The sequence below is a fragment of the Oryzias latipes genome, chromosome 15 (genome assembly GCF_002234675.1).
Source record: "Oryzias latipes chromosome 15, ASM223467v1".
Classification (NCBI taxonomy): Eukaryota; Metazoa; Chordata; class Actinopteri; order Beloniformes; family Adrianichthyidae; genus Oryzias; species Oryzias latipes.
The window spans coordinates 11,941,644-11,967,048 of NC_019873.2; the positions used below are offsets into that span (position 1 = coordinate 11,941,644).

The following is a 25,405-nucleotide window of genomic DNA, read 5'->3' on the forward strand; positions in this document are numbered from 1 at the left end:
CAGTCTGCATTACTGGCATCACATGATGGCAGTGTGAGACTCGAGGTGAAACAGGGGAAAAATTAGTTTTTATATGTATTTGGGGAGAGGAAAAACCAAGAGGCTTTTTATTTTAGACTTTGGAGCCTCTTTCTTAAGCTTTGTTGCTGCTTTTAATTCCAGTGAGCTCTTTTTAGGGGATCTGAACTGACCACACCAGACACAGTTTTCAATGTAATTTCAAATCCTTAATGTACAATTAACAGACCGCTCTTTGACAGCCAGTCAAACTCCGTGATCGATTTTCTCTGATTAATTTTAGTATAACAAATTCCTCACATAAGGTAACTGGTGTACATGTTTGTGAATGACCTTAGTGATCATTGTGCAGCTGATATTGATAAAAAAAAAAAAGTTTGAATTTCTGAAGCCCTGTAATTTAGTCCAAAGGGACACTTGAATGAGCATCCTGTTTCCATGACTTGCTTCACTGTGGTTGGTGCAGAGTTTATGACACTTTTTCCTAAACTGACATTAAGATATGGATCTTTTTTTTTGTTTACCTGTTCCTGTATCTTTTATTCTACTTTTTTAGTCTTTCTTTTCAAAAACATTGTCCTTTGTTTGAAAAGTGTTACATATCTCTGATGTGAGCTGCATCCCTCTTGAAAAAAACGACCTTAACCTCAGTTAGTTTTAAATAAAGGTTACCAAAAACGTGATTGGAATAAATTTGTGTTTGAACAAATTTTCACGAAAGTGGAGTTAAAATCTAACCAGCTAAAGATTCACTTCAGTCAGCCCAATCAGTAATTTATGATAGTTTACAAGGACAGAGTATAAAATCTTGATATTTTATTAAAAACTTGAAAAGTTTTAAGACCTTTTTCACAGTTTTGTGCCGCTTCGTTTCTGTTGCAGATTTAACCAGCAAATATTCTTTCAGATTTATACAGAACTTTCTAACTGGGTCTTTATCACATCTGAAAGGGCCCGAGTTGTCTCTAGAGAATTTTGGAGACCCAAAAGTGTAATAAAAGCTGAACTTCTGTCAGTTGTAACACTTTTTTGATGGTGATTTCCCTGCAGCTGATGCTGAGCAGTGGAGTGCTGGTGACCATGACCCTGAATGGACAGCAGCTGGAACAATTGTGTGTCGACAGAACTCTAGTCAGCCGGCTGCCTGCCAGCACCGTGACTGATGGTGAGTTTTTGTCCCAGGTTAAGTAAAACTTGAATGGGTTTAACATAGTTTTGAGTTTAAAAAACTGAATTAATCATCAATTAAATTAAAGCAAAACAAAAGTGGACTAAAACAAGTGTAATAAACTAGTTCTGAAACATCCGGCAGCTCCTCTAATGCACTGTATTCTGTCCGTTTTAGTTCAATAATAAATAATAAAAAAAAGTTTACCTAATATTCAGGAATACTTTGCAAAAATAAATTATCACATTTTATAAACATATTTTGAACAGATAAATTGTCCACAGGTAACTAACAACACCCTATCAAAGTTTTAGGACATTTTTAGGACAAAAATTGGGCCTTAAAGCTCAAATTGATCCTTCAGAGGGTTCATTTAAAGCCTTTCCTGCTCAAAATACCATTTTAAATTTTGGTTATATTTTTTAATATTAGTAATGAGATCCAGTGAAACACCAGGAAAAAGTTTTTTATCTGATTCTGCAACATTGTATTTGTTTTAGTTTTGTTTGAACACATTTCAATATTGAGTGTTTAAAAAGGCAGATTCTGCTTTTAACACCCCACCACCACCACCCCAACACACACACTCCCCTCACCTCTTGTTGTCACGCAAACACTTTCCCACAAAAGCAGCGACTCACACACATAACAGGTGCCACAGGTGAGCCAGGCGACTCTGCTAGCTAATTGCGGGCAAATCCTTTTGTGCTGCGTGTGTCCAGGGGCCCTCCCTTAAGAGCATCCATCAGTGTTTTTCCTCCATTGCACGTTCCTCCAGGGAGGGCTCCCCCTCCCTCCTCGCCTCAGACCTGCCAGCAGAGAATAAGAGGCTGAGGACACTGGCCCAAATCTGCTAATTATTTCTTTCTTTCTGTATCAATTATTTGTTCATAACACCCCCCCTTCCTCCACTTCCGCCTGGGGTCTCAAGACGCTTGATAAAGCCCCATAGTGCACACACACACACTGGTACTGTAGGCCCACTCACAAAACAAGCTGAGCGAAGACACACAGGTACACAAACCTCCCGCTGCGCTCCATTCAAAGCCTCAGAGGCACTAATTATTAGAGTAATGGTTGTGGGGGGTGTTCCGGGGATTGTGTTTGTTTGGGGGGGGGGCAATTCTCACATCTGCCACTTGTTAAATTAGCCGAAGACAATCAGAGCAGAGATGCAGATCACACATGTACAAACAGTTAGTAGTAAAATCACCTGTTAATAATGAAGTTTAATAAACATTTACTCACATTTTCTGACCCGAAGGTGCTATTTACCCAAACTGCATGAAAAGACAGAGTAGAAAGGCTTGATTTCTATGAAATCATAGGAACATTATTTTCTGTGTCTACTCCCAGTTTTGGGTCAAATTTCACTCAACAGCCACAGACAAGAACTCACACTCCATTGAGAGAGATCAAGTCCGCTCTTAAAGTGGACATCATGTCGAGCTCTTGCTTTAACATACCAGTATTTAAAAACCTCCCATGAAGCAGGAGAAAAAACTAAAATTTCATACCTATTTTGTGACCATCCAAAAAAATAATAAAGGAAATGTAACTATGGTCCTGGCCCATCCCCCTCGCGTTCCAAACAGGAAGTACCTGCTGGTCACAAGAATCCAAAATCCCATAGACTTTTATAGAGAAATAAACAGCTGTTACTCTGTCATTATATTTGTCAGAATAAACGTTCTTGCTCTGCTACTTCTTTTTTAACACATTCTTAATAATCCAAATTTTTTTCACTATATTTTTTTCTCTTTATTGCAAGTTTTTCAAGTTATAAATCAGTCAGATGGTTCAACAAAAGCATGTGGTTTCGCTTTAAATGTTTAAAACGATTCTCCCGAGTCCACTTTCAAGTGGTAGAGTGTGGACTTCCAACAGGCAGACTCCTAATTGGCGCGAGTGGCTGCCAAAGAAATGTTGACTCAGACCAATCACTGCCTGCTGACGTTGTCTGGTTCCAACATGGTGGCGTATTTTGAAAAAATGACGACTTAACTGACTTCATTTGGTTGGAACCACAAGTACGGTAAGCCATTTTTTATGGGTGACATCTCACTTACTCACTCCAGTTCTTATGTGCAGTCACTTTACTCTATTCACTGTAATTGCCCATAATGCATTGTACAGTAGTCAGAAAGCACAGATTTGGCATCTACTGACACCAATGTAAACCTTTTTTCTGATTTGCAAGCATTCAACGGAATCTCAGTGCTGCTTTGCTTTGGACCCATGATTTGAAGAGGCCACAACCAGCTCTTTTTCTTCATCTGTCCTTAAGTTTGCAATCTGAGCAACAGTCACCTCTGTGTTTAGCTCTGATTGCATCACACCCAGCAGCAGATTACCAATATTTTACACCATCAAAGTATTACCGGCTTCCTTTGGCCGATGGCTGGGCCAAGCTGCACATATGCTCCACGATTAAGCATCCTTAAGTGATTTTTCATAGCAGGTTTCATTTGCCCTGTTTAAATGTGCTTTGCTTAAGCCCATTGGCCTCTTATGTCAACAAGCTGCAGAGGAGATGGCATTAAATGGATTTAAGTGTTTCTGTGTGTGTGCTGCTGTCTGCATGCGCCTGTGAATGCATTTGTGTGTAAATGCATGACGGCAGGTTGCAGTCTGGGTCCACGGTGTGTGTGTATGTGTGTGTGTCTCCTTGGTGTGTCTGCGGGTCATGCAGGTCTGTCTCTTAATGCGAAATCAACCACCTGGTCCCAGATTGGCCTCAGCCTGATTTCAGATCCCCTCCTTCATTTGGAAAAAAATGGGATTATTCCTAATCCCGTTTATAGACACCCATAGAGATCAATACTAAACTGCGTTTAACTTGATTTGTCTGTAATCTATCACAAAGGCGCTTACTGTTGCATTAACGTTGTTTCGGGAAGCTCAGGCTTCATAATAGCTCTGCATTCTTTTTATATGCTTTAAAAAAATGTGTTGCTTTATAATCCAAGTCAGACTGACTCAACTGACCTGCTTTGAGATGCGAGTTTTCCTCCGCTCCCCTTTCCTCGTCAATATTTGCATATTTACAATTTTCACACAGCGCAATGAGTTGAAGCGTAAACAGGCTGTGGTTTAAAAATACAAAAATGAAAATGCCGTCCAGATTTTAAAACTTGATCCTTCATCCTAGAGCAGGATGTCTGAGGGGTTTGTAGCAGCCTCCCCCCTGTGTTCTTCATTTAATTAGTTTCATAAACAGATTAATTTGAAGGAGAGGGGGCTTAATTGTTAATTCCGTGCAGCTCCTGAAGAGCCGAACAGGATCAAACGTAATTTTTTGTGCAACAAACAAACAACCTCACATGCAAACGGGAGGAGAGGTAAAGGAGGTGGAAAGAAAATGTGAACAACAATATATTGACTTGAAACAAGCATTTGAAACGTCTGACCATGACGTTCTAAAGAAACACAAAGATCTATGGTGTCAGAGGAGCAGCCTTCAACTATAGATGAGAATTACAAAAAAAGAATTCATATTATCCTGATTTTAAACTGTAGTTTCTCAGAATTTCATGTGGTGTTCAACAGGGGTCCGTTTCAGGCCATGAATTATTATATTATAATAAATATGTATATACATATATACAAGGCTAAGGCTACATCTGAACTGTTATGTTCTGGAAAATTCTCCTTATACATTTCTTTTAAGCTCCAAAAACATTTTTTTTGTATCATTGCTAAAACTACAAACACAAAAAAATTCAGACGTCAATTCTGTACAGCTCAACTTATAAACAGAAAAAAAGAGATCCTAAGAATTTAAAGAAGTTACAGCTTAAGAGCTCTGTTAGAGAGGTATGTCTGTGTGGATTGAAGTCATGGAAGTTTTAATGAAGAAAAAAAGAACACAGTAATCGATTTACATACAAATTATTTGAGAAATCATTAATGGGTAAATCTTAAAACCAGGACAAAATATAATTGTATCTGATAGGAATCAGATAGTTCATATGTGTGTTGTTGTTTTTATGGTTAATACAAGACAAAGCTTTGCATTTTCTCTGCTCCCTCACATTTTTTTGTGTGAGGTTTTGACGTGCTGTTAAACTCTATTTTTAAATTTACCATTGGAGAAGAAATGAACAATGATATGAATATATTATCCATAAAAACTCAAAAGTGATACTCAGTTCAAAGAAATGCACGTGACGAGGTTTCTAAAGAATACGATTCTTCTGTAAGCAGTTACAAATGGATGATAGATAAGGGATGATGGTTGTGAAAAGCCGAAACTCCAAAATAAAAGCATATGACGTTGTTTATGAATTTTTCAGAAAAAATCAACATCTCAGCGCAAACTAAAACTCTTATCATCATTAAACAGTTAGTAGAATAGTTTTAGTCATGATTAGAAATGTTCCTATCCTAAAAGGTAAACAGTTTTGGGGTAAGCTTAACAAAAAATCCAAGCATTACATTTGAATATAGTGTATTTGAATAAATTGAGGAAAATGAAACGGTCAGTGTGAACACTGACCAGAAAAAATGTGTTTACATATGTGGAAAAAAATGTTGGTGCTTTCCAACTGATTAAAGATGATCATCAAAATAATCACCTAAGATAACTTAACAAACCAAGACTGCCAAAAGTAAAAAAAAAAAAAATCTGTTTTTAATTTGTTGCTTACAAGATTAATTAAAAATGTTTCGGTACAACCTTTATAGTGGAGCCAGGTATTAAATTAATGATGTATTTTGTTGTACATGCACCAGATTTGGCATGGACTCTTTTGCTTCTCATGTTTGACTTTTTCTGTTTTTAAGTCACAGAAACTTTCTGTCTATTTGCTCAAATTTCCTCTTTGATGAACCTGTGTGTTTTCCTCTATGTATCTAAACTTGTCATAATTCAGTGGCTCTAGCTGATGCTTCTCTTTTGTCCATCTTCTATGTGTGTCAGTTTTCAGCTCTTTAAGATCTTCGACACTTCTAAGTGCGAGCTCATTGGCAGATGTACATTTAGCAGGACAGACGTGTTTCACAAAAAAGATGAATAGACTCGACCTCACTCATGTGCTTCACATGGCGGATTTCCTTTGCAGCGCTGCTGACTGACCGGCTGATTCTGCTGTCCTTTCTGGAGGGGAGCCAAGCGGCTGCAGTCTTCCTGAACAAAAAGAACCAGGATTCCCCGGAGGCTGGCAGGCGAACAGACAAACTCTCACCCTCTGAAATCAAGGTACAGTCAGCCGCTTTGATGCCGCGTGTTTGGATTTATGAAAAGTGTTCTTGGTTTGCTTGAAAAACCAGAAGACTACAAAACAAAACCAGGCAAACAGAGAAAAGCCTTGAATCTCCATCCCGGCCTTTTCCTCATCCTAACATTCAAAAATGTATTTTTTCTTTTGACTCGGCCATATGTTCTCCACACCAAAGTCCTCTCTGCTGAAGAGATGAGACATCACAGGATTAAAAAATGGAATGACATGGGATCTGGCGTCTTATAAGGATCCCAGTTTTGGTGCTGGGAGGGCGTAATGGTAGGATGGATGTAAATCTGGACAAAGATATGCCAGTATCCCAGTTGATCTTATTGGTAAATATTCCAGTTTACATGTTGGTGGATTTCTTCATGTGTAGACAGGCCTCTAGCATCAAATCCTGCAGCAAATTTTCTCTAATTTGTCTAAAAAAGAAAAAAAAAATCTGATTTCATTTGGACTTAATTTAATGCTTTTCATAACTAAATCAGTCACAGTTTGTGCTCAAGTTTATTTTTCATCAAAATATAAACTTTATAAATTAACATTATTAAGGTTTTTTGAATATTGTAGTAAAAAGATATTTAACCCTTGTGCTATCCTATGACCCCACCCTTACAGTGTACTCCCTACCATGACAAAGGTGGATAAAGGTGGAAAGATTTCATGTAATACATGGACACTAGTGAAGATCACAAATCATTGAAGAAATAAGGTTCAGAGCACTGTCTAGTGGGTCTAGATGACCCAACTCCCAATGCCTAGGATGGCACAAGGGTTACTACTCTTCTTTCACTTTCGGCTTCTCCCATCAGGGGGCGCCACAGCGAAACAACCTGGTTAACTTGGCAATGTTTTTACGCCGGATGCCCTTCCTTAGGCTTGGGATTGGCACAGCAGCAGAGAAGAGAATAGGGAGCAGCCCAAATTCCAACCCAGGTTTCACGGACGGAAGGGGCCGCAAACCAGCACGAGCTAAACCGGCCCCCGAGCACAAGGGTTACTACTTAAAACTTTAAATGAACTGTTTCATTGAGTTTCTTTTAATCTGTTTTTCTGTAGGAAAAACATTCAAACTCTTGAACCTTTGACATATTTAAATCTTTTTTAACTGTCTGAAATCTAATGCCCCCCTGGAGATTTCTGCTCTTACATTTAGTTTATCTCTATATTATTTTCTAGGTGTTAAACGCTTTTACACTAAAGTAAAGTATACCTTTGAAATTGAGGAACTTTAAACTTTAAGCAACAAAAATCATCAAAGTTTTTTACTATAATTCATCAGATATTTGGTTCTTTCACTTGTAATCAGCTTTTAGAAAAACTTTTTAACTATTAAAGAAAACGATTTAGGATTATTTACATTGGTAGCTTTATTAGGGAGTCCGTGTCCTGACATTAAAAAACAAAAATATATCTCGTTCCCACAAATTAATATCTTGTTCCCACAAGAGAATATTCAGTTCCCTCGAAACACTATTTCGTTCCCTTGAAATGATTAATTCGTGCAAACGAAATAATTAATTCGTGCGAACGGAATAACTATTCAAGTCATTCATAAACACGGATATGCTCTCTGTCTGGCCGCAAAAGCCGCTTTCAGCAGTAACGTCCGTGTCTCTGTGACACAATATTCGTTCAAGAAAGGAAAAAGAAAAACAAGAATGATTAATAATTACTGTCTCAATGAATATAAGAAAAATATCATAAGATTTATGATACCTAGGCTTGCTGCTTTGCCATACGATTCACCGGACATAGCTCCTAGCTCCTAGCTCCGTCGCGGAGCTCTTTTGTTCGTCATGTCGGCATTTGGGCAGCTGGCTGGCCGGTAGACAGACACCAGCTGATATTGTAGTTCAGTGTCGAATAGGAATAATAATATTCAGGACTTGTCTTTTATTAACAACCTCTTTAGAAGTCGCTTTACATTCGAAGGCTAGCAGGCTACATGCTAACTAGCCGATCATTTATCCTGTTATTCACGTCATAGATTTACAGCAGATACCTTCACATTTCTGTCTGTGTGTGTCTCATTACATTGCATTGAAGACACGGAGGATGTTTAGAGATCAGATTTATTTATTTTAAAAGGAACAAAAGCATCGGTAATCACGTTCATTCACATGATCCTGGTATGCTCTCCGTCCATCTTGCTGCAAAAGCCGCTTTCTGCCGTTACTTCCGTGTCTCTGTGAGCATTCAATAGGGGTAAAAAAGAAAAAAAAGAATGATCGATCTATTATTGTCTCGATGAAAATCAGAAAAATATCATAAGATTAGACTGGCTGCTTCGCCATACTACTTAGCTCATGGTTCATAGCATCACATCCGGATGTGAGCAATATCCCAAGATGCACCTCGACCAATCACCGTGTCCCTGTAACTGTAGTGTAACAACAAGACCAATGATTGAGATGCATCTTGGGTATTGAGCATGTCTCTGGATGTTCAAATGATCATAAGTCTGATGGGTTTTTTTCCCCACTTTTGGACAGAAAATGTTGCTCAGCTGAAAAGAAAAATAGTCAAATCTGTTCTTGGGGTTCGGGTGAGTCCAGGTAGGCTGGGCCTGTGGAGCTCTCCATGCTGCTTCTGGTCTCTGGTCTGATGTGGAGCGGGTTTGTGGGTGTCAGTATCCGATCGGATCACGCACGGCCCCCTTCCCTCCCTCAAAACACCACTACGCAATGTCCTCCTTCTCCACTGGCTATCCGCTAACCCTGGCATTATCACATTACTGCCAGGCCTTTTTGTCAGTGTGTATCTGCGCGTGCGCAGACGTTTGTGCGCAGGCACGTGTGTGTGAGAGCAGCCGTTCCTGCTGTGCGCCTGTTTGCAGAAATCCTGATAAGGCACCCTTCATCACTGCCACCCCTCCACACTGAGCGCCATGCACCCGCCTGTCAGCGTGCGTACACATGCATGCAGCCAGCACATGGGTGCACGTGCACGCTCAGCTGCCCCATCCCCCCCCCCCACCCCCAACAGGCACACACATGCACAAACACATCGCCCTGGTCCAGTGGGCTAAGCTGGAAAAGGGAGAGTTGGGGCATTGAGGGGGGGGGGCTAAACTAATCCGGTCCACTGAAAGTGGTTTTTGATTATTGCTGACCAGCAAACGCCAGCAGAAAAAATGGAGAGAAGAGATGAGTAGGGAAGGAGGGATGGAGGGCCATGCGGGGGCAGAGATAGAGTTTGTTATTAACCCGCAGATTTCTGCGATTATTCCTCTTCTTCTCCCCATTTCTAATCTGTGAGTGATCTCCTGTTCAGCTGTTTGGGGGAACTCTTTGTTCCTTTATCATCACATGTTCTTCCATCATTTTCAGGCATATTTTGTGTCCAAAGCAAATTTGTCCCCCAGGGGGGGCAGAGAGGGCAGACATGGACCAGTGGATCTGAAATCTCCCCTCCTCACACAGCGCAGCTCGTTCATGAGCTTCTGCATGTTCCCGCGCCGCTAAACCTTCATTTTTTTTGGAGGTATTGAGGGAAGGATCCAGCATTCCTGCTCCTGACGGCGTTCCGGCTCGCTGGGATTTTGAGCGTCACAACTCACTGCTCTTTCTGATTTCCTTTTGCACAAACCTTTTATTGATCTATTACAAAAGATCCAATTATTCTTTCTTCATTTACATGTGTGCTTTTTCAGCCGCTCATTAACTCTGGCATGTTGTATTTGTCCCTCCCTCCCAAAGCAAAGACCTGCAGCTTCACCTGCTTCTATCAGGTCATGGTGCTGTCATGCACCCTAAAAACCATAAATCTCACAAAGTCTGTTGTTATTTTCTCATATGACCTCTGTCAACACCTCCCCTTGAAAATAAATAGTTTCTCCTAATTTAAAAGCTCTTTTACTCATAAATTATTCTTAACCCCTTGATGCCTGAGTTTGATGCTAGTAGATGCTAAATTAAGGTAAGTATGGAGCAGGAGTGGTTTGATGTGAATTTGCATGAAAAGGAACAAGGGATTAAAGCTCAGATTCCAGGACTCTAGCTATTTGTTATAATATTGTTTTTTTTTTAACACCAGTACATCTGAAAAAAATTGAGTTTTACTCATTGTAAGAAAGAAAGATATTGAACAAGTGATAATGTCACCAACTGAAGAAAACTAACCAACTCTTTGCTTGTCATTTTTACAGGAATTTAGCATGAAGCTAACTTAAACAAAGCTTCTGGCTAACGTTTAAATCTAAAACATTACATCTGTTAGTGTACTTCAGTAAATTAAAGTCCCCCTCTAATCATCTTTTAAACTATTTTAAAAGTGTTCCCAGTGGTATTTTAGTTGAGATTATGCCATTTTTAGCCCAAATGAAACTTGTGCTGTTTTCTAGAACATAGTTTCCGCAGAGCGGCAGAGGTTTATTAAAAATTTATCTCTGAGGTATGGGCGTTACTTGGAGCTCTCTGTTTACACGCTTTTCTGCTATCTTACAGCCCCTCACACCCCCAATCTAACTTTACAGGTGAAACAAAAATGACGGTTTGTGCAAAAAAAATATCAGCTCAGATAATGAAGACGTTAATGGATCTATTTGTCTGCAAGAGGATGCATCAGAATGGAGTGGAGCAGGGATATTGTGGAGTGCTGATTGTATTTCCTACATCATGAAAACGCTCTTTTTCAAACGGCATCACTTAATTTGCTCCTGATTCATAACGATTTGAGTAAAGAAATACTCAGAAATGCAATTTTGAGCTTAATTTCCTTAAATAATGTTCTCCATCATTAGAAAAAGGCCACAAGAATGTGTTAAAACACCAAAAACAATATTTTTTTGTCAACGTGGATCTTTATGTTCAGCTAAAAGAACAGAAGAAAGATGTTTGTTTTTTCATGTATCAGTGAAATGTTCTCTGTTTGATTGTGTCGACGAGTGTTAAATAAATATTCTTGGTAAGATGTTGTAGTGTGTCTATAACCCCCTCTGCTTGCATATTGAGTTCATGCACATACATCTACAAACTCATCAGACTGTGTGCCCCCCCAGCTGCCACGAGAGCTCATTATTGTGCGTTTCTTTTGTTGTGGCCCGCAGAGCGTGGCAGACCTTCCCAAAAATATGCACATCGCTAAAACAACAAGCAAGAAAAGGCACACAGACATTAATAATGGAAGATAAATCACAAAAACAAGCAAAGGGAGTGGGTCTGAGCTACAAACAACTCAGGGCCTTCAGGTGCTGTAATTATTGGTTTAATTGTGTCTCTGTGAGATAGTTGTAAAACTTTTCTCCTATCTCTGTTTTTTAGCTGGTGTCTGTGGAAGTGGGGGGCCAAAAGCTTCACCGACGTGTGGCGCTCAACCGTCTGCAAGATGTGGCGCTCTGCTGGTGGAGTCAGTCTGCTGAGGACACGTGGACCTCAGATGTCCTCCGGCCGAACCTGGTCCTGATCTGCTGCTCCGCTCCTGAAGGCCTGCAGGTACTGCAGCATCGCTCCGAGCAGCTTTTAACACAAGTGTGTGAAATCATGAAGGGAAACCAGCTCAATTTCAGTGAAGCTGCTGCAGATTTGATGAAAAAGATTTGGTCTTTTAAGTTGAGGACATGAATGAAATGATGACTCCAGAGTAGCTGAAACTCATAATGAACACTAATCTGTAGGTCAACAAACCTGTTCAGAATGAATGGTTAGAGCCAGAGTTAGAATCACTTTTTAAGCAGTGTCATAAATGTGCTAAATATAGTATATATATAGTATACTATAAATACTATATCAATATTTTCTAATGTTCTTGATTCTCAGTTTTATCACCAAAATTGTATGCATTTTATTACATTTTCGGTCAAAAACACTTTTCCTTTGATACAAGATACAAAAACAAGAAACATTTCATCATCAGGTGGGTAATTTAATTGACTTTTTTTTTTAAAACATGGTTTAAAATTCGTAATACACTTCAAAACTTTTTTTCATTTTTTATTTGAGATCTACAACATGACTACAAATAACTAAAAATTATTTTTTACTCTTTCCACTGATCTTTTCCCATCAATAATGTCGCCACTAAGTGATTAAAAATGTTTTTTCTGTCCATCAGAGTTTCAATTTAATTAAGTCTTGTGTTTTTGTATAGTAAAATAAATCCATATGAGTCATTTAGGCTTAACTGAGTTTAGTCTCACAGATTGACTGGCAGGAGTTGTGCTGCTTGTACGTTGGGACTGCTGGCAGAGAGTTTCCGTGACTTTTGCAGCTGCTTAAATGGGCCTTTTTTGTCTCTGTTCTAAACAGAGTTGTCTTGGGTTCTTCAAATCACACTGAAAATAGTTCTTGTTTAATTTCAGGAAGTGACAAACATGATAGAACTCTATGAGCCCAAACACTTTTGAAGCTAGTTTTTTACTGAATCAATTAAAAAAAACACAGTTCTGGTGTTTTGAACTTACAACACAACCGTTTATGAACTACTTCAAGATGTTGTAGATGGATCTCATCTGACACTCGGTTGCTGTTTCAGTTCAGAATTACAAACAAAGGACAGTGTTTTATGTTATTAGTAATTTTTTAAAGCCCCTGCGACAGACTGGCGACCTGTCCAGGGTGTCCCCTGCCTTCGCCCCGCGGGGCTGGGATAGGCTCCAGCAGCCCAGTGACCCCGAAAGGGACAAAAACGGCTTAGTAGAATAATGAATGAATGAATCTTTTAAAGCCATTGATGCTCTGCTGTTTAAACCTTTACCTGTTTGGCGTCTTGTCTTGAAAAGTAGTTCAGAATTGGATGACACAGAGGCTCTGTGGAGGATTAGCTTCACCAAGTTAAAAACGACTTTCAAACAGCAGAATCCCTGAAATCCTGTGGAATTCTGTAAAAATCATGAAAAGTTTTGCACTCTTCTGCAGAACAAAGCAGGAGCTGCTGTGCTGTGGTGGATAGGATTGGGAATGGTGTGTTAGTCACTTCAGGGGGGGCACCTGCGTGCATCTCCATATGAAATGAGCAGAAGAGCTAAGCTGTGGGACTCCTACACACTCACAAGCAGCCTCGCGGCCTCCGGCACCACCAGACTTGTGACCCGGATCCACGCGCCGAAACCAGATGAAAGATTCCAAGCTTTCCAAACTGAGGTTTTCACAGAGCAGAGGGAAAAACGAGCGTAACACATTCAGCAGAGAAGGATTGAGGAACTGGAGGTGTTTGCAGTGGGGGGGGGGGGAGGGCATGAATATTGAAATAAACAAGCAGATGTTGTTTGCCTTCTCGTCTTTGGAAGGCTCTCCACGTTTATCACACTCCTTCACCTCGTTAGAGCCGGGGCGCTCCTCTTGGTGGGGCTGCGGCATCGCGCTGTAATGGAAGCGTTTGTTGTCGTGTTTCAGATGCGCAGTGTGAAATTAAGCGAACAGTTTCTGTAAGAGCCGTGGCAGGAATCAAACGGCGGGCGCTCATCGGGCGACGCCAGCGACTTCAATCACTTCAAGCTCATATATGTGTTCCTTTTGTTCACCTTCCTATCACTAAGCCAATTTTCAAGCCAGTCTCTAGGCATTTCAAAAGTCTGATTTCTTTCCTTATGTGGTCTTAATTCGTACCCCCCCCCCCACTCCCCCCCCCCCCCCCATGCCCTCTTCATGCTGATAAATGGAGCCATGGTTTGTGAAGGGGAGGATAAAGAAAACACTAAGATTTTTAATGATGCTGCCTTCATGCTCTCTAAACAAAAACGTTTCTTCTGCAGCTGTTGAGGCTTTTTGTGTTTGCGGGAACACACTTGTTTGTGGGGGTTGTTTTTTTCCGTGTTACATCCCGTTATATGTCATCCAAAGTTTCTGCTCTGGTTTGATCCGGCTTCGGGTGTTTAGGGGCCGCATCCTGAAGAGGAGCGAGGCGTGAGGCCGAACCCTCTCCTGGTTTTGAGGCTTCATTCAGTTTTCTTGTAAAACATGAGGATTTGAACTGATGCCTGGGTGAATCTAATCTTATCCAAAGCCTTCTGTCACTTGTGGCTTCACCTGTTTAAAGCAGTGTTGGTCAGCGTGCACGTGGATTTCATGGACTTGTGATGAGCCACTGGCTCTATATGAGAACTGGAGCGAGTGAGCGTGACATCACCCAGAGAAAACGGGTTACATCCGGTTTCAACCAAAAGAAGTCAATAAGGTCGCCAAAAGAACGGCGCCATGTTGAAAGCAGACGTTGTCATTAAGCTATGATTGGTCTGAATTGGTCTGAGTCAAGGTTTCTATGGAAACAACTCTCGCCAATCAGGAGTGAGCTTGTTGGAAGGCCACACCCCTACCACTTAAAAGCTGAATTTGGAAAATCTCTCTATCCAAGATTTTGATGATTGGAAATGAGACCACATACTTAAATTAAGGCATCTGATTGGCCAGTTCATAACTTAAATAATTTACACTACAAAAATATATCTTGGAAAAATTCTTGGACAATTAGAAGATTTTTTTAAAATAGCAGAGCAAGAACGGTTATTCGGAAAAATAGAATGAGTAATGACTGTTTATTTCTCAGTAGAAGTTTATGGGATTTTTGACCTCTTGGAATAAGCAGGTATTTCCTGCTTGAAACGGGGGGAGGAGTCACTAAGTCCAGTTCTTGTATACTGTCAATGGATGGACCTGATCGTTGTCCAATCCTGAATAGGACAAAGCAGCATCAGACATGAGACAAATGCTGGTAGCTCGTACCAAAAAGGTGAACACTGTAGTACAGAGGGTACAGAATTGGCAGAACTGCCCACTCCATCCTCGGCTACCTTGTAGCACCCGACCAAAACAACTACAACCTCCTGTTGGGGATCTGGCAATAACAGCAAAGGTAGGAAGAATATTTTTTGTGTTTAATCCCACAGTGTCCGCACATTTTACCACATCAGAACTTCAACTCTAACTCTAATTCACATACCTAACCGTCCCACCCCCCCAGCAGCACTCATCCCTCCACTCTCCTGCAAGTCCCTCTGTCTCTCCCCGCCCGCCTCTTTCTGTCTTTCTCTGCTCTGTGAGCTGGAAAATTGGCTTCAAAAGGCCTCTGCTGTGAACAAGGGCCAGCCACACAGTTGGACCCGTCCGCTTTATCTTTCACACCACGGAGGGGTGGGGGAGCGTGGGGGGTGAGGGTGACAGAGAAAGTGGGGAAGGTGGGGGGGGGGGGGTGGGGTGGGGTGCAGGAGAATATTTTTGACCAGTCACTGAAACCAATGACCAAGAGATAGCCCCTTACTGGAGGTCTCTCTTCTCATGTCTGCCTGCAACCTTCACAGTGATTCCACCTCCTCATCTCATGTTTCTGTCTGCATTGTCTTCCCTCAGTTTCAGTTTCAGTTTCTTTATTTCAAACACAAATTTAAAAAAAATCCACAGTAGTTTAAAATAAACAGACAGTTCTATGCTCCATCCACCTCTCTTTGACAAAAACAAGCATTAAAGAATTCAAAGGAAAACAAAGTAAGCAATGATTGGTCCGAGTTGGTCTGAGTCAGCATTTCTATGGCAACCATTCTTGCCAATCAGGAGGGAGCTTGTTGGAAGGCTACACCCCTACCACTTAAAAGCGGGCTATGCGTAATTTGTCAATCAAACATTTTGAACGTTCTACTTGAGACCGCATACTTTTATTAAGGCATCTGATTGGCCAGTTTATAACTAGAATTTACACTACAAAAGAATAACATAGGAAAGGGTTAGCAGGAAGATGTTATAAAAAGGTATCAGAGTAGGAATAGTTATTCTATAATAATAGAATGACTGAGTAATAACTGTTTATTTCTCAATATAATTCTATGGGATTCTGGATTCTTAGTAACCAGAAGATACTTCCTGTTTGGAATACCAGGGGGGAGGGCTCAGTCAATCCAGTTCTCATATACAGTCGATGATTATACAGATTGTCACAGTTTAACTACACTGACCAAAAATATAATTGCAACACTTTTGTTATTGCTCCCATTTTTTATGGTATGAACTCAAAGATGTGAAACATTTTCCACATACACAAAATAACCAGTTCTCTTAAATATTGTTCACAAATCTAAATCTGATAGTGAGCACTTCTCCTTTGCCAAGACAATAATCATGCCCATAAAAATGGGAGCAATAACAAAAATGTTGCGTTTATATTTTTGGTCACTGTACTGTATAAAGATTTGGCCTAAACCACTGCTCTAAAAAGGAGGATAGGTTTAAAATACATATTATCTATTATATCTATCTAATTGAGGGGTTCTTTTAACCCATACTAGCAAAACCAATTACAGAAGAAACAAATTAAACTGTCCTTAATCATATCCTGGGTTATAAAACAAGTGATACAACATCATGTCTTTTCAGAGCAAATCTTTTTCCTTCTTTAACTGACTTGGTGCGTCCCAGCCACGCCTTCTTCTGCCTAAGTTATGTCCATGAGAAAGTTCCACCTGAGAGGGAGAGAAAAACTCAGAAATAATATATTACTCATTGAAATTTGATCCCTTTTTTAGAGACTGACACAAAATGTAACTAAAACTTTAAATAAATGTGTGAGCACGTGTGCATCACCATGATTCACCTCTACAATGAGACAGGGGGGCTGCATCTCTCTGACAAACATAATGAGATGTTTCACATTATTTTAACACTTTTGTCATTCTGAACGGCATAATTTGCTCTGACTGTTCACAAAAAATCAAAGTCAAGGATGTCAGGTGGCATTTACATCCAAAGGAAAGTCACAGATCAAACATCGATGCAAAACATTTTTGGTAAATTCTATCCACATGTCGGTAAAATCAAAGCAAAGAGAACTAAACCTGCAGCTTGTCTTCCAAAGCTATACTAAAATGTACCAGAGTTATTATTGATCTTTCTGCATTCAGCCAATCAGTGATATCAGCAAACACAACCATAAAGAACTCAAAACGCTTAGCTTTCTTTATGTATGTTCTAATTTGACTGTGACCGTTAAAAAAAGAATTAGTTGTGAATAATTTGTACTTAAAAAGACATCGAATTGGTATCTCACAAATGTTATATTTGGGAGTTTGTGTCTTCCAGAATTCCAAAATCCTTTTTTCTCTCTCCAGTCAGCCCCAATTAGGTCTCATAAATAATTAACTCTTAATGGAGTTTTGATTTATTGATTGGTTTCTTTCAAGCAAAAAAAAAGGACCAAAAAGACAATAAAAGTTTACACACATAACAATTCTTTAAAGTATTTAATTCATAAATTGATCACAAAATAATATAATTGCTTTTCATCCTAAATTGAAGTATTTAGTATTTTAAAATTAAGAACTGTTAATACAGCTCTGCCACCATTTTGGTGGAAAACATGTTTAATTTTTAGATTAAGTTTAACATTTTAGGGACACGAGAAGAAGATCCTGTAATTCCCACGACAGCATTTGGAATGCTGCAAACATTTAAAAACACTTCAAGCTTTTTCTCAAATGATTTTTATGTTTTATCCACAGTCCGTTCATATTAAGAAATATATTTTTTTTGAACAAGCAGTTGTTAAATGTGAACTAAAGTTATTATTTTGCACTTCCAGGTCTGCTTGATTCCTTTAAAAATCCCTCAACATGTATGTTTACAGACTCTCGAATGTAAATGTGCCGAGCAGCCTCTCTCGCTTGTCAGATGTTTGCAGGAGTGTGAGGGTTTATCACATAAATGATCTAGTTTTGAAGGATCTAAAGCCAGACAACTTCCTCCGATCTCCCTATGAGACCACGGGGATCGGGTGGAGTTTGAGGAAAAGATGAGAAGTAAAGATTTTAAGAGTTTGCTGTTCAGTGCCAGTGGGTAGGGGGTCACCATTGCCCTATAGATGTAGCTTATGGCTGTGAGGGGGTTTGTGTGTTCGACCGTTTAAGCAAGCATCACTCCGTCCTGTAGAATCGCTGTTGTCCTGAAGATACACCATCTCCACCTGAATGGAACCCCGGTTTGCCTGCTGCCTGAAATAAACACACAGTCCTGCCCCCCCGGTGAGCAGCAGGAGCTGGCTCTGAAGGATTATAGAGAAGAAAAAGCTTTCAGGAAGACAGTCATCTGCCTCTCTCCTGCTGTAGACCATGGGCAGGCAGAAAAGAAGAAGCACCCCCCCCACACACACTAAGTCCCTTTTTGCCAGTGTCTGCCAAAAAACTGGGCCGAGCAGCTTTGCAAAAGGAAAAGGAAGGCGGGCAGGCAGCCGATCCCCCTTTCTGTCAACACGGCGAAAAGAAATGGGCTCATTTATCCAAAGCTGCCACGGTCACTGGGAGTTTCTGATGGAGGTGCCCCCCCCAAAAAGAAAGAAGCTCAGTGGAAGTGTTGGACTGCTGTTTAGCGTGAGCTGTTGTCTCCTGTCATCCACCTTCTGTTCCCCTGGATTGACGTGGGCGTTTTATCAACGGCACCCCCCCTCCTTGACATCACCACCCTCACTGCTCTTTACTTAGCCGTGTCTTTGCGCCCACTGACTGGTTCCAGGCCAGGAGCAAAAAATCTACATTCTGGATTTCACCTTTGGTCAAATACTTCCATCTTTTTCCTTATTTATCACTGAAGGCTTGTCATGTGGTGCTGAGGTGCTGAGCTCTTGGCTCCTCGCACAGGTAAACACTGCAGGTTGTTTATCAGCGAGAGCCAAGCAGTGGCATGCTCAGGGAGAAGATGCTGTTGACCTTGAGTTAAAATGGAGCTCTTATCATTATTTGTCTTGACTGACAGCTTTGTGTTTGTAAGCAGCGTGGAAGGACATATTTCTTCCTTCTCCAGGGGGCTCGGAGCTGCTGTCACGATTTATTTCTGTCTGTCTCTCACTCGCTCTGCTTTTTCCTCTTTGATTCCAAACCTGGTTAATTTAACCCCACACACAAAGAGAAAGAACTGCTGCGGATCACAAACACTATAAAGCATGTCCAGTCTAAAATATTAAGCTGTTTAAAGACTCACTCCGAAGAAAATTGTGTTTTTGGTGTCTCCTTGTGGCATTTTTCTGATGGAGGACATACGGTATATAAAGAAAATTGAGCTTAAAATAGCAAAAAACTGTTATTTCTTTACTCAAATTGATGTGAATCAGAAGTAGATGAATAAATGCATTTTGAAAAACATCGTTTTTGTTTTTGACAGCCCCGAACCCTGACAGATCTAGAGAAGATCTGTATGGAGGAGTGGGCCAAAATCCCTGCTGCAGTGTGTAGAAACCTAGGGAAGAACTACAGGAACCGTTTGATCTCTGTAATTGTTAACAAAGGCTTCTGTACCAAATATTAAAGTTGTTTAACCCATTAATACATTGCTGACCTTTTAACCTCTTACTCATCATCTTATTCTTTTGAGGTCCACAAACTAAAATCTTTTAACTATCCCTAAAGCTATAAAACCAGAGATCTATAAAACCCTCCAAGCTGTTGCCCCTCATCTTTGAAATTGCCTTCGTTTGTCAGACTCATCAAAAAAAAAAAAAAAGCCAAGTCTAGACGTTTTTTGTCACAAAATCTTTTTGTTGATTTCAATCTGTCTTAACTGTGACTAAACCTTTATTTCAGTTTGTCCTATGAATGTGATCATTATTTTTATTTCCTGTTTATGTACTTAACTAATTACTTACATTGTTTTCTGAATCTCCTGAACCCCATTTTTAGGTCACGGGGCTGCTGAAGCCTATCCCAGCCGGAGTGCCTAGAGAAAACCCACACCTGAACAAAGCAAACATGCAAACTCCCCAGCTGGGATTTGAACCAGGGCTGTGAGGGGAGAACCCTAACCACTAATGGAGCCACAACAGTTGTAGCATTGACTCAAATTTACTGTGGATCAAAACTCTAACAAACATCAGCTCCTTGACTATTCAAATGGTTCCTCCTATTCCTCTCATATTAGCCTGATTTTTGAAGAGCATTCAAACACATTCAGGACAAAAACCTCAAAAAACTTCTGTTTGATTGTTTTAGGTTTTTATAGGACCATAGCACTCTATCAATCGTTTTATTTTGCATATATGCAATCAAAGGGACTTTTCAAGTTGGAGGAACTTGAGGATGGGTAGCCCTTGAGCTGTGGCATGGATGTGTCTTGTATAGGACTTGTAGAGAACAGGTTGTGGGATTTAGTCCATGTTTGGTTACAACCAGGACAATGCTTGGCAGTAAAACATCTGCTGAATCAGCAGGTGAAATCTTTGTTTTTGGAACTCTGAAGGTGGGGATCCTCAGGGGTTGACAAATCTCAGGATGCATGAATGTTTCTTTTTTTGTTGTTGATGCCTTTAGTTGGAGATGTTGGTGTTTGCGACTTTGGCCTTGTAAATATTTTGCTGCTACATTGACTTTCTGCATGATTTGTATCTGAATGACAGATAATAAGAATATAGTTTAGATCAATCTCCAGAAATACATTCTTATTTCTCCACTGTCACTCCCCCCAAAGGTCCTGAGCTCAGTCCAAACTGAAGGCCTCCTTCTGGACTGCCGCTTCAGCCAGTTGCAGCATTACCAGGTGCTGACCGTGGAGGTGCCTGCAGGACCTCAGGGACTCACAGATGGCTTCTGCGTGGACTCCTGCATGTACGAATGCAGACGGGGACGCATGCACCGCCTCTCCGCCACCCGCATCCCGCTGCCGTCTCCTCCCGTCTCCTGCTCTCGTCACCCATCGGGCACCGCAGTTGTCCTGGGCCTGAAGGACTCCAACTTAGTCCTTTATGACCACAGGCAAGGGGTCTCGCTCCTGGGATCCTGCATGTTCCAGCCCACGCTCCTGGCCTGGCACCCTGCTGGAGCGATGGTCGTGGTGGCCACGGAACAGCAAGAGTTGATGTGCTTTGATGCGGGGTTGGCACCTCTAAAAATGGCGCTGGTCGCAGAGGACGTCACCCCAGCGGCCACATTACGGCTGACTCAGCACATGAGCTGCTCTGGAGGCCTGCAGGGGCTGCAGTGGGCGATCGGCCTGGATGGAGATCTGGGAGGAGCAGACATGCTGATGTTGGTCTTTGAGGGAGGACCACTGGCAACCTTGAAATTCAAACTAGGTAAGTAAAAAACCCAAATCCAGAATTATCATTTAAAGGAAAGCAAAAAACCATTTCAAATAAAAGATATTTACTTTTTTAAGTTCATTATTAAAAAGAAAATAAATCTGGAGCATGAACTGATGAACCTCAGATCTTTGAATGCATCGTCAGTATTGTGGGGCAGGAGCTTCTGCTTTCACTCTTCACTGTCCACACACCGGCATTTAGCACACAATGAAGAACAGAGCTCAGAGTTTACAACCAGCTAACACAACCTGGCAGAAAACAGGTAAGAAAATAGAGAAAAGGTGTCTTTAAACTGATGAAGAACTAGGTCTACTTCTGTAAAAAAAACATTTCACAGTTTCAGAGCAGAAATCGAAACAGTTACTGTTATTTATGAAGATTTTTTTATCTTTAATTTGAATTTATAAACTTGTGTTTATTATTTGATTATTATTTGATTATTACATTTTTTCATTGCAGTAGATTTACTGAACATTAAGAAAAAAATAGATTGTTTGACTTCTGCCAGGCTGACATGTCTGTGTGCATTTTAAAACTCATAAGAAAATACAAATAAATGCTCTGCTTTAATTTACGTAAACACAATTTTAAAAATTATTACAATATTGTGCGTTACAAAACTCTTACCAAAAAACTCCATTTGGAGTTTGTATTTGAATTTATATTCCCTCAGGTTTTGGTTTGGTTTGGTAAGCTCCCAAACTAGCAGTTTAAGAAATTCAGATCTTTTCTCAGCAGTCATTCCATACAACCTTTACATGTTATCTGGGTTTGAAAACAACGTTTCCCTCCATCCACTAGGTTGCCCTGTTTTTATTGATCCATCATCCACCAATAAATGAAAAAAGAAGGGCTTAGGGGCGTCTAGTAAAAAGTGTATTTTGTACTTTCCACTTTGTCTTAAGAGCACAATGTTTTTTGCAGTTTGTTTTATGTTGTGGTTTTGCGTTTTTAAATGCGGGCTAAGTAATTCAAGTCAAATATTTGGAGAGTTGGACCGCCTAACAATCTCATGATGGTGGTTACAATAGAACCCACCTCTCACAAATTGATGTCACTCCATCATAATTCTAACCCTCAACACTACACAGCTCCTGTTGGTGCCTAACAACACTGACATCAGGCTCTGACGGAAGTCAGACTAAAGTCCAAGCGACAGGACTGTCAAATGGCAGAGAGTAAAGGTCAGATACACAAAGAGGAATCATGTTTGGATCATGGATATGTTTGATTCAAAATGGTAGCACCAATCCTGTTTTGTCCACCAAAGTGTTTGCTGCAAAAATGTATCAAAACCAACCCTGATCAGCCGCCAATATTTTGGATTAAAAAATCCCCAAACTTTCAGAGAATGTGTTCATTTTTTGACGCATGGTTTAATGGGCTGCTGCTTTGACCGCTCAGGTACAGGAAATCATTTCCAGGACTGGTTTCGGGCCCGCTAGTGTGTATGTGGGGGGGTCATCCCAGCACTGCACCCCTGAACAAAGTTAATCTGGAAGGTTGGCAGGAGTCACGCTCTCAGAGGTCATTCAATAATCGCCCCGAGGCCCTAGCAAACCCCCCCCCAGGTGCATTCTGGGATGCATTTTTCCGATAAATCATTTACAGTGACTGCGCAGTCCCCCGGGGCCCTAAGATAAAGTTTGCCAATCAAAACGTTTCTGAACAGTCACCCTCTGCACCCTAGCCGCACACATGCAGCATCTTTAATTGTGACTTTGGAACCGAGACAGTGGGGGGGTTCAAGATGTAAGTGTGTGTTTGTGAGTTCAGTGGCTTCTTTGCACAGAGAAAACAGGGGTGTGTTGAGGGGGGGGGGGGTCCTCCCACAATAGCTTTCAGTGCTCTGATCGTCTGCCAAGCCTCCTGATGAAGAAAGTGGTGGCACGTCTTTCCTGCGTGATAATGCTGCCACACAGGCGCGTGCAAACGTGCACGTCTCCCAGTTTCTGCTCATTGGACTTGTTTCGTGCGACCTGCTGGATAACGGCAGAGAGTCTGAGACAGCAGGAAGAAAGACTTGGCAGATCTCCAGGTCCTTTTTTTTTTTATTTCCATAGGTGGCAGGGCTCCCTGGTGCCCCCCTCCCCAAACCCTCCTGCCTGCATGGCGTTATCTCATCTGGGCACACGTTGGCCTCAGCTGAGCCTGCACCGTTCAGGCTGTGGAGGAGCAGACCGAGGACACCGACATGAACACAGTCCTGGATGATGTCTGTGTTTGACAATGACAGACATGAACGTAGAAATGCTTAGATAATATGAAAACTTTTACTCATTTCCACATTTGCATTTATTCATTTCCTTTTCTTCTAAAGCGACTTAGCAGGCAGGTGGAGAACTTAGCGCTGCATAGTGTTGGGGGGGCAAGGGGTGGAACAGCCTCAGGCGAACCAGTGCAGAGATGTGGACAGCAGAGTGACATGTGATTAAAAGTGAGACGTGCAGCAGCATTTTGGATCATCTACGGAGGCTTGATTCTGCAGCAGCTGCTCCTCTCAGAAGATCCGAGATGACTAGAGTCTAAAGCAGGAGAACAGAATGGTGGGAGTAATCTCCTGAAGCTGCAGAGGACAGATCTGCATCTCAAAAATGACCCCTTAACTTTTAGCTAAACTTGTGGGGCGATCACCAAGAGGCAGAAATCATGAAAATAATGTGAAAATATCTGCTGAATGAGTTTTTGCCAAACACCACTAGCTCTGGAGAGAAAGTGTGTGTGTGTGTGTGTGTTAGTCAGGGGGCGGGGCTAGCAGCTCAGACTCTTCCTGGAAGGGGCTGTTCCTCACTTATTAATGTCACAATGTGAGAACCCGCTCGTTTTCGTGGGTGGGGAGGGGCTGGTGCACAGAGTGTAGTTTTTAGAGGAATACTCAGGAATACGTGAATGGATCAAAATACCGCTTTGTGGTTTCCTTTCATGATGAATGATCATAACACACTTATAATACACTTAAAAGCTCAGAAATTTCTCTAGAAAACGTTCACTAAGATACATCTGGATTATTAAAAATAAATCCTGAATATTAAAAATTATTTAACACATTTTGTTGTCAGATATCTAAATGCTACAATGTCTCTTAATCTTGTTCTAATAACATTATTTTTATCTAATTACAAACATTTTAAAGGATTTAGAGTTTTAACACAAACATTTGAAATGCTAATATTAAGATTGTTTTCCAAAATATTTTATATAATTCATGCTCAAATTCAAATCTTTACACATCTACATTCAAAATGATTGTTTTATAAAAGTTTATTTTCAATGAAATGTTAATTTCACATTTCTTTTTTCACATACATTAAACACCATAAGGATCATAAGCAGCACATTTTCAATTTTGGGATTCAGAAGAATGTATTTGCCACAGTTCTATTTCAGCATAAGAATCATACTTTAAAATTATTTAGCTTTTATTTACCTAACCCAGTTTGCCTGTTTAATTTGTTTTTCTTTTATCAATAATGTATGAAATGCTTTTGATACTTGTAAATTTGTTGTAAATTGATGATTTTTTTAAACAAGTTGAATTAAATTGAAATGACCAAAAACATAATTTATAACTTGACTTTTCAGAAAATTATTCGTCTTTAACCTTTATTTCAGAGTAAGGGGTTAATTTTAGGAGAAATTACAATTTCAAATAGGCCAAAGTGATTAAAATACTTGACGGAAAAAAAAGGTTTTTAATGTTAAATGGAAAAAATGTACATTTCTTTCACATTTAAGTCCCAATATGTAGAAGATTTTAAATATCTTATTTATTTTGTTTCCTAAGTACCGCTTACAATAATATTTTTTGGTTTCATCAGGCGCTCTGACGGGGGGACATCTGGGCCCAGGTGAGCTGCTTCAGCAGCGGCTGAGGTGCAGCCAGGTGAAAGAGGCGGTGGGCATCCTGCAGGCCATGGACTGGAGCACCATGGGGGATGAGTGCTACCGAGGGCTGAGCTCAGTCACCAACCACCTGCTAAAGCTGCAGCTGAGCGCAGAGCGGGAAGGT

General features: G+C 40.6%; 1 protein-coding gene across 6 annotated transcripts in view; it reads left to right on the forward strand.

Moving 5' to 3' along the window:
• The window catches only part of wdpcp (WD repeat containing planar cell polarity effector), an 80,258-nt gene that overhangs the window by 27,907 nt on the left and 26,946 nt on the right, over window positions 1-25,405 (forward strand). For all 6 annotated transcript variants that reach the window (XM_011484185.3, XM_020709351.2, XM_020709350.2 and 3 more), the window contains 5 exons: window positions 1,069-1,183; window positions 6,250-6,386; window positions 11,676-11,846; window positions 20,784-21,387; window positions 25,215-25,403. In XM_011484185.3, coding sequence (XP_011482487.1) covers window positions 1,069-1,183; window positions 6,250-6,386; window positions 11,676-11,846; window positions 20,784-21,387; window positions 25,215-25,403 — 1,216 coding nt within the window. The remainder of the gene's footprint in view (window positions 1-1,068; window positions 1,184-6,249; window positions 6,387-11,675; window positions 11,847-20,783; window positions 21,388-25,214; window positions 25,404-25,405) is intronic.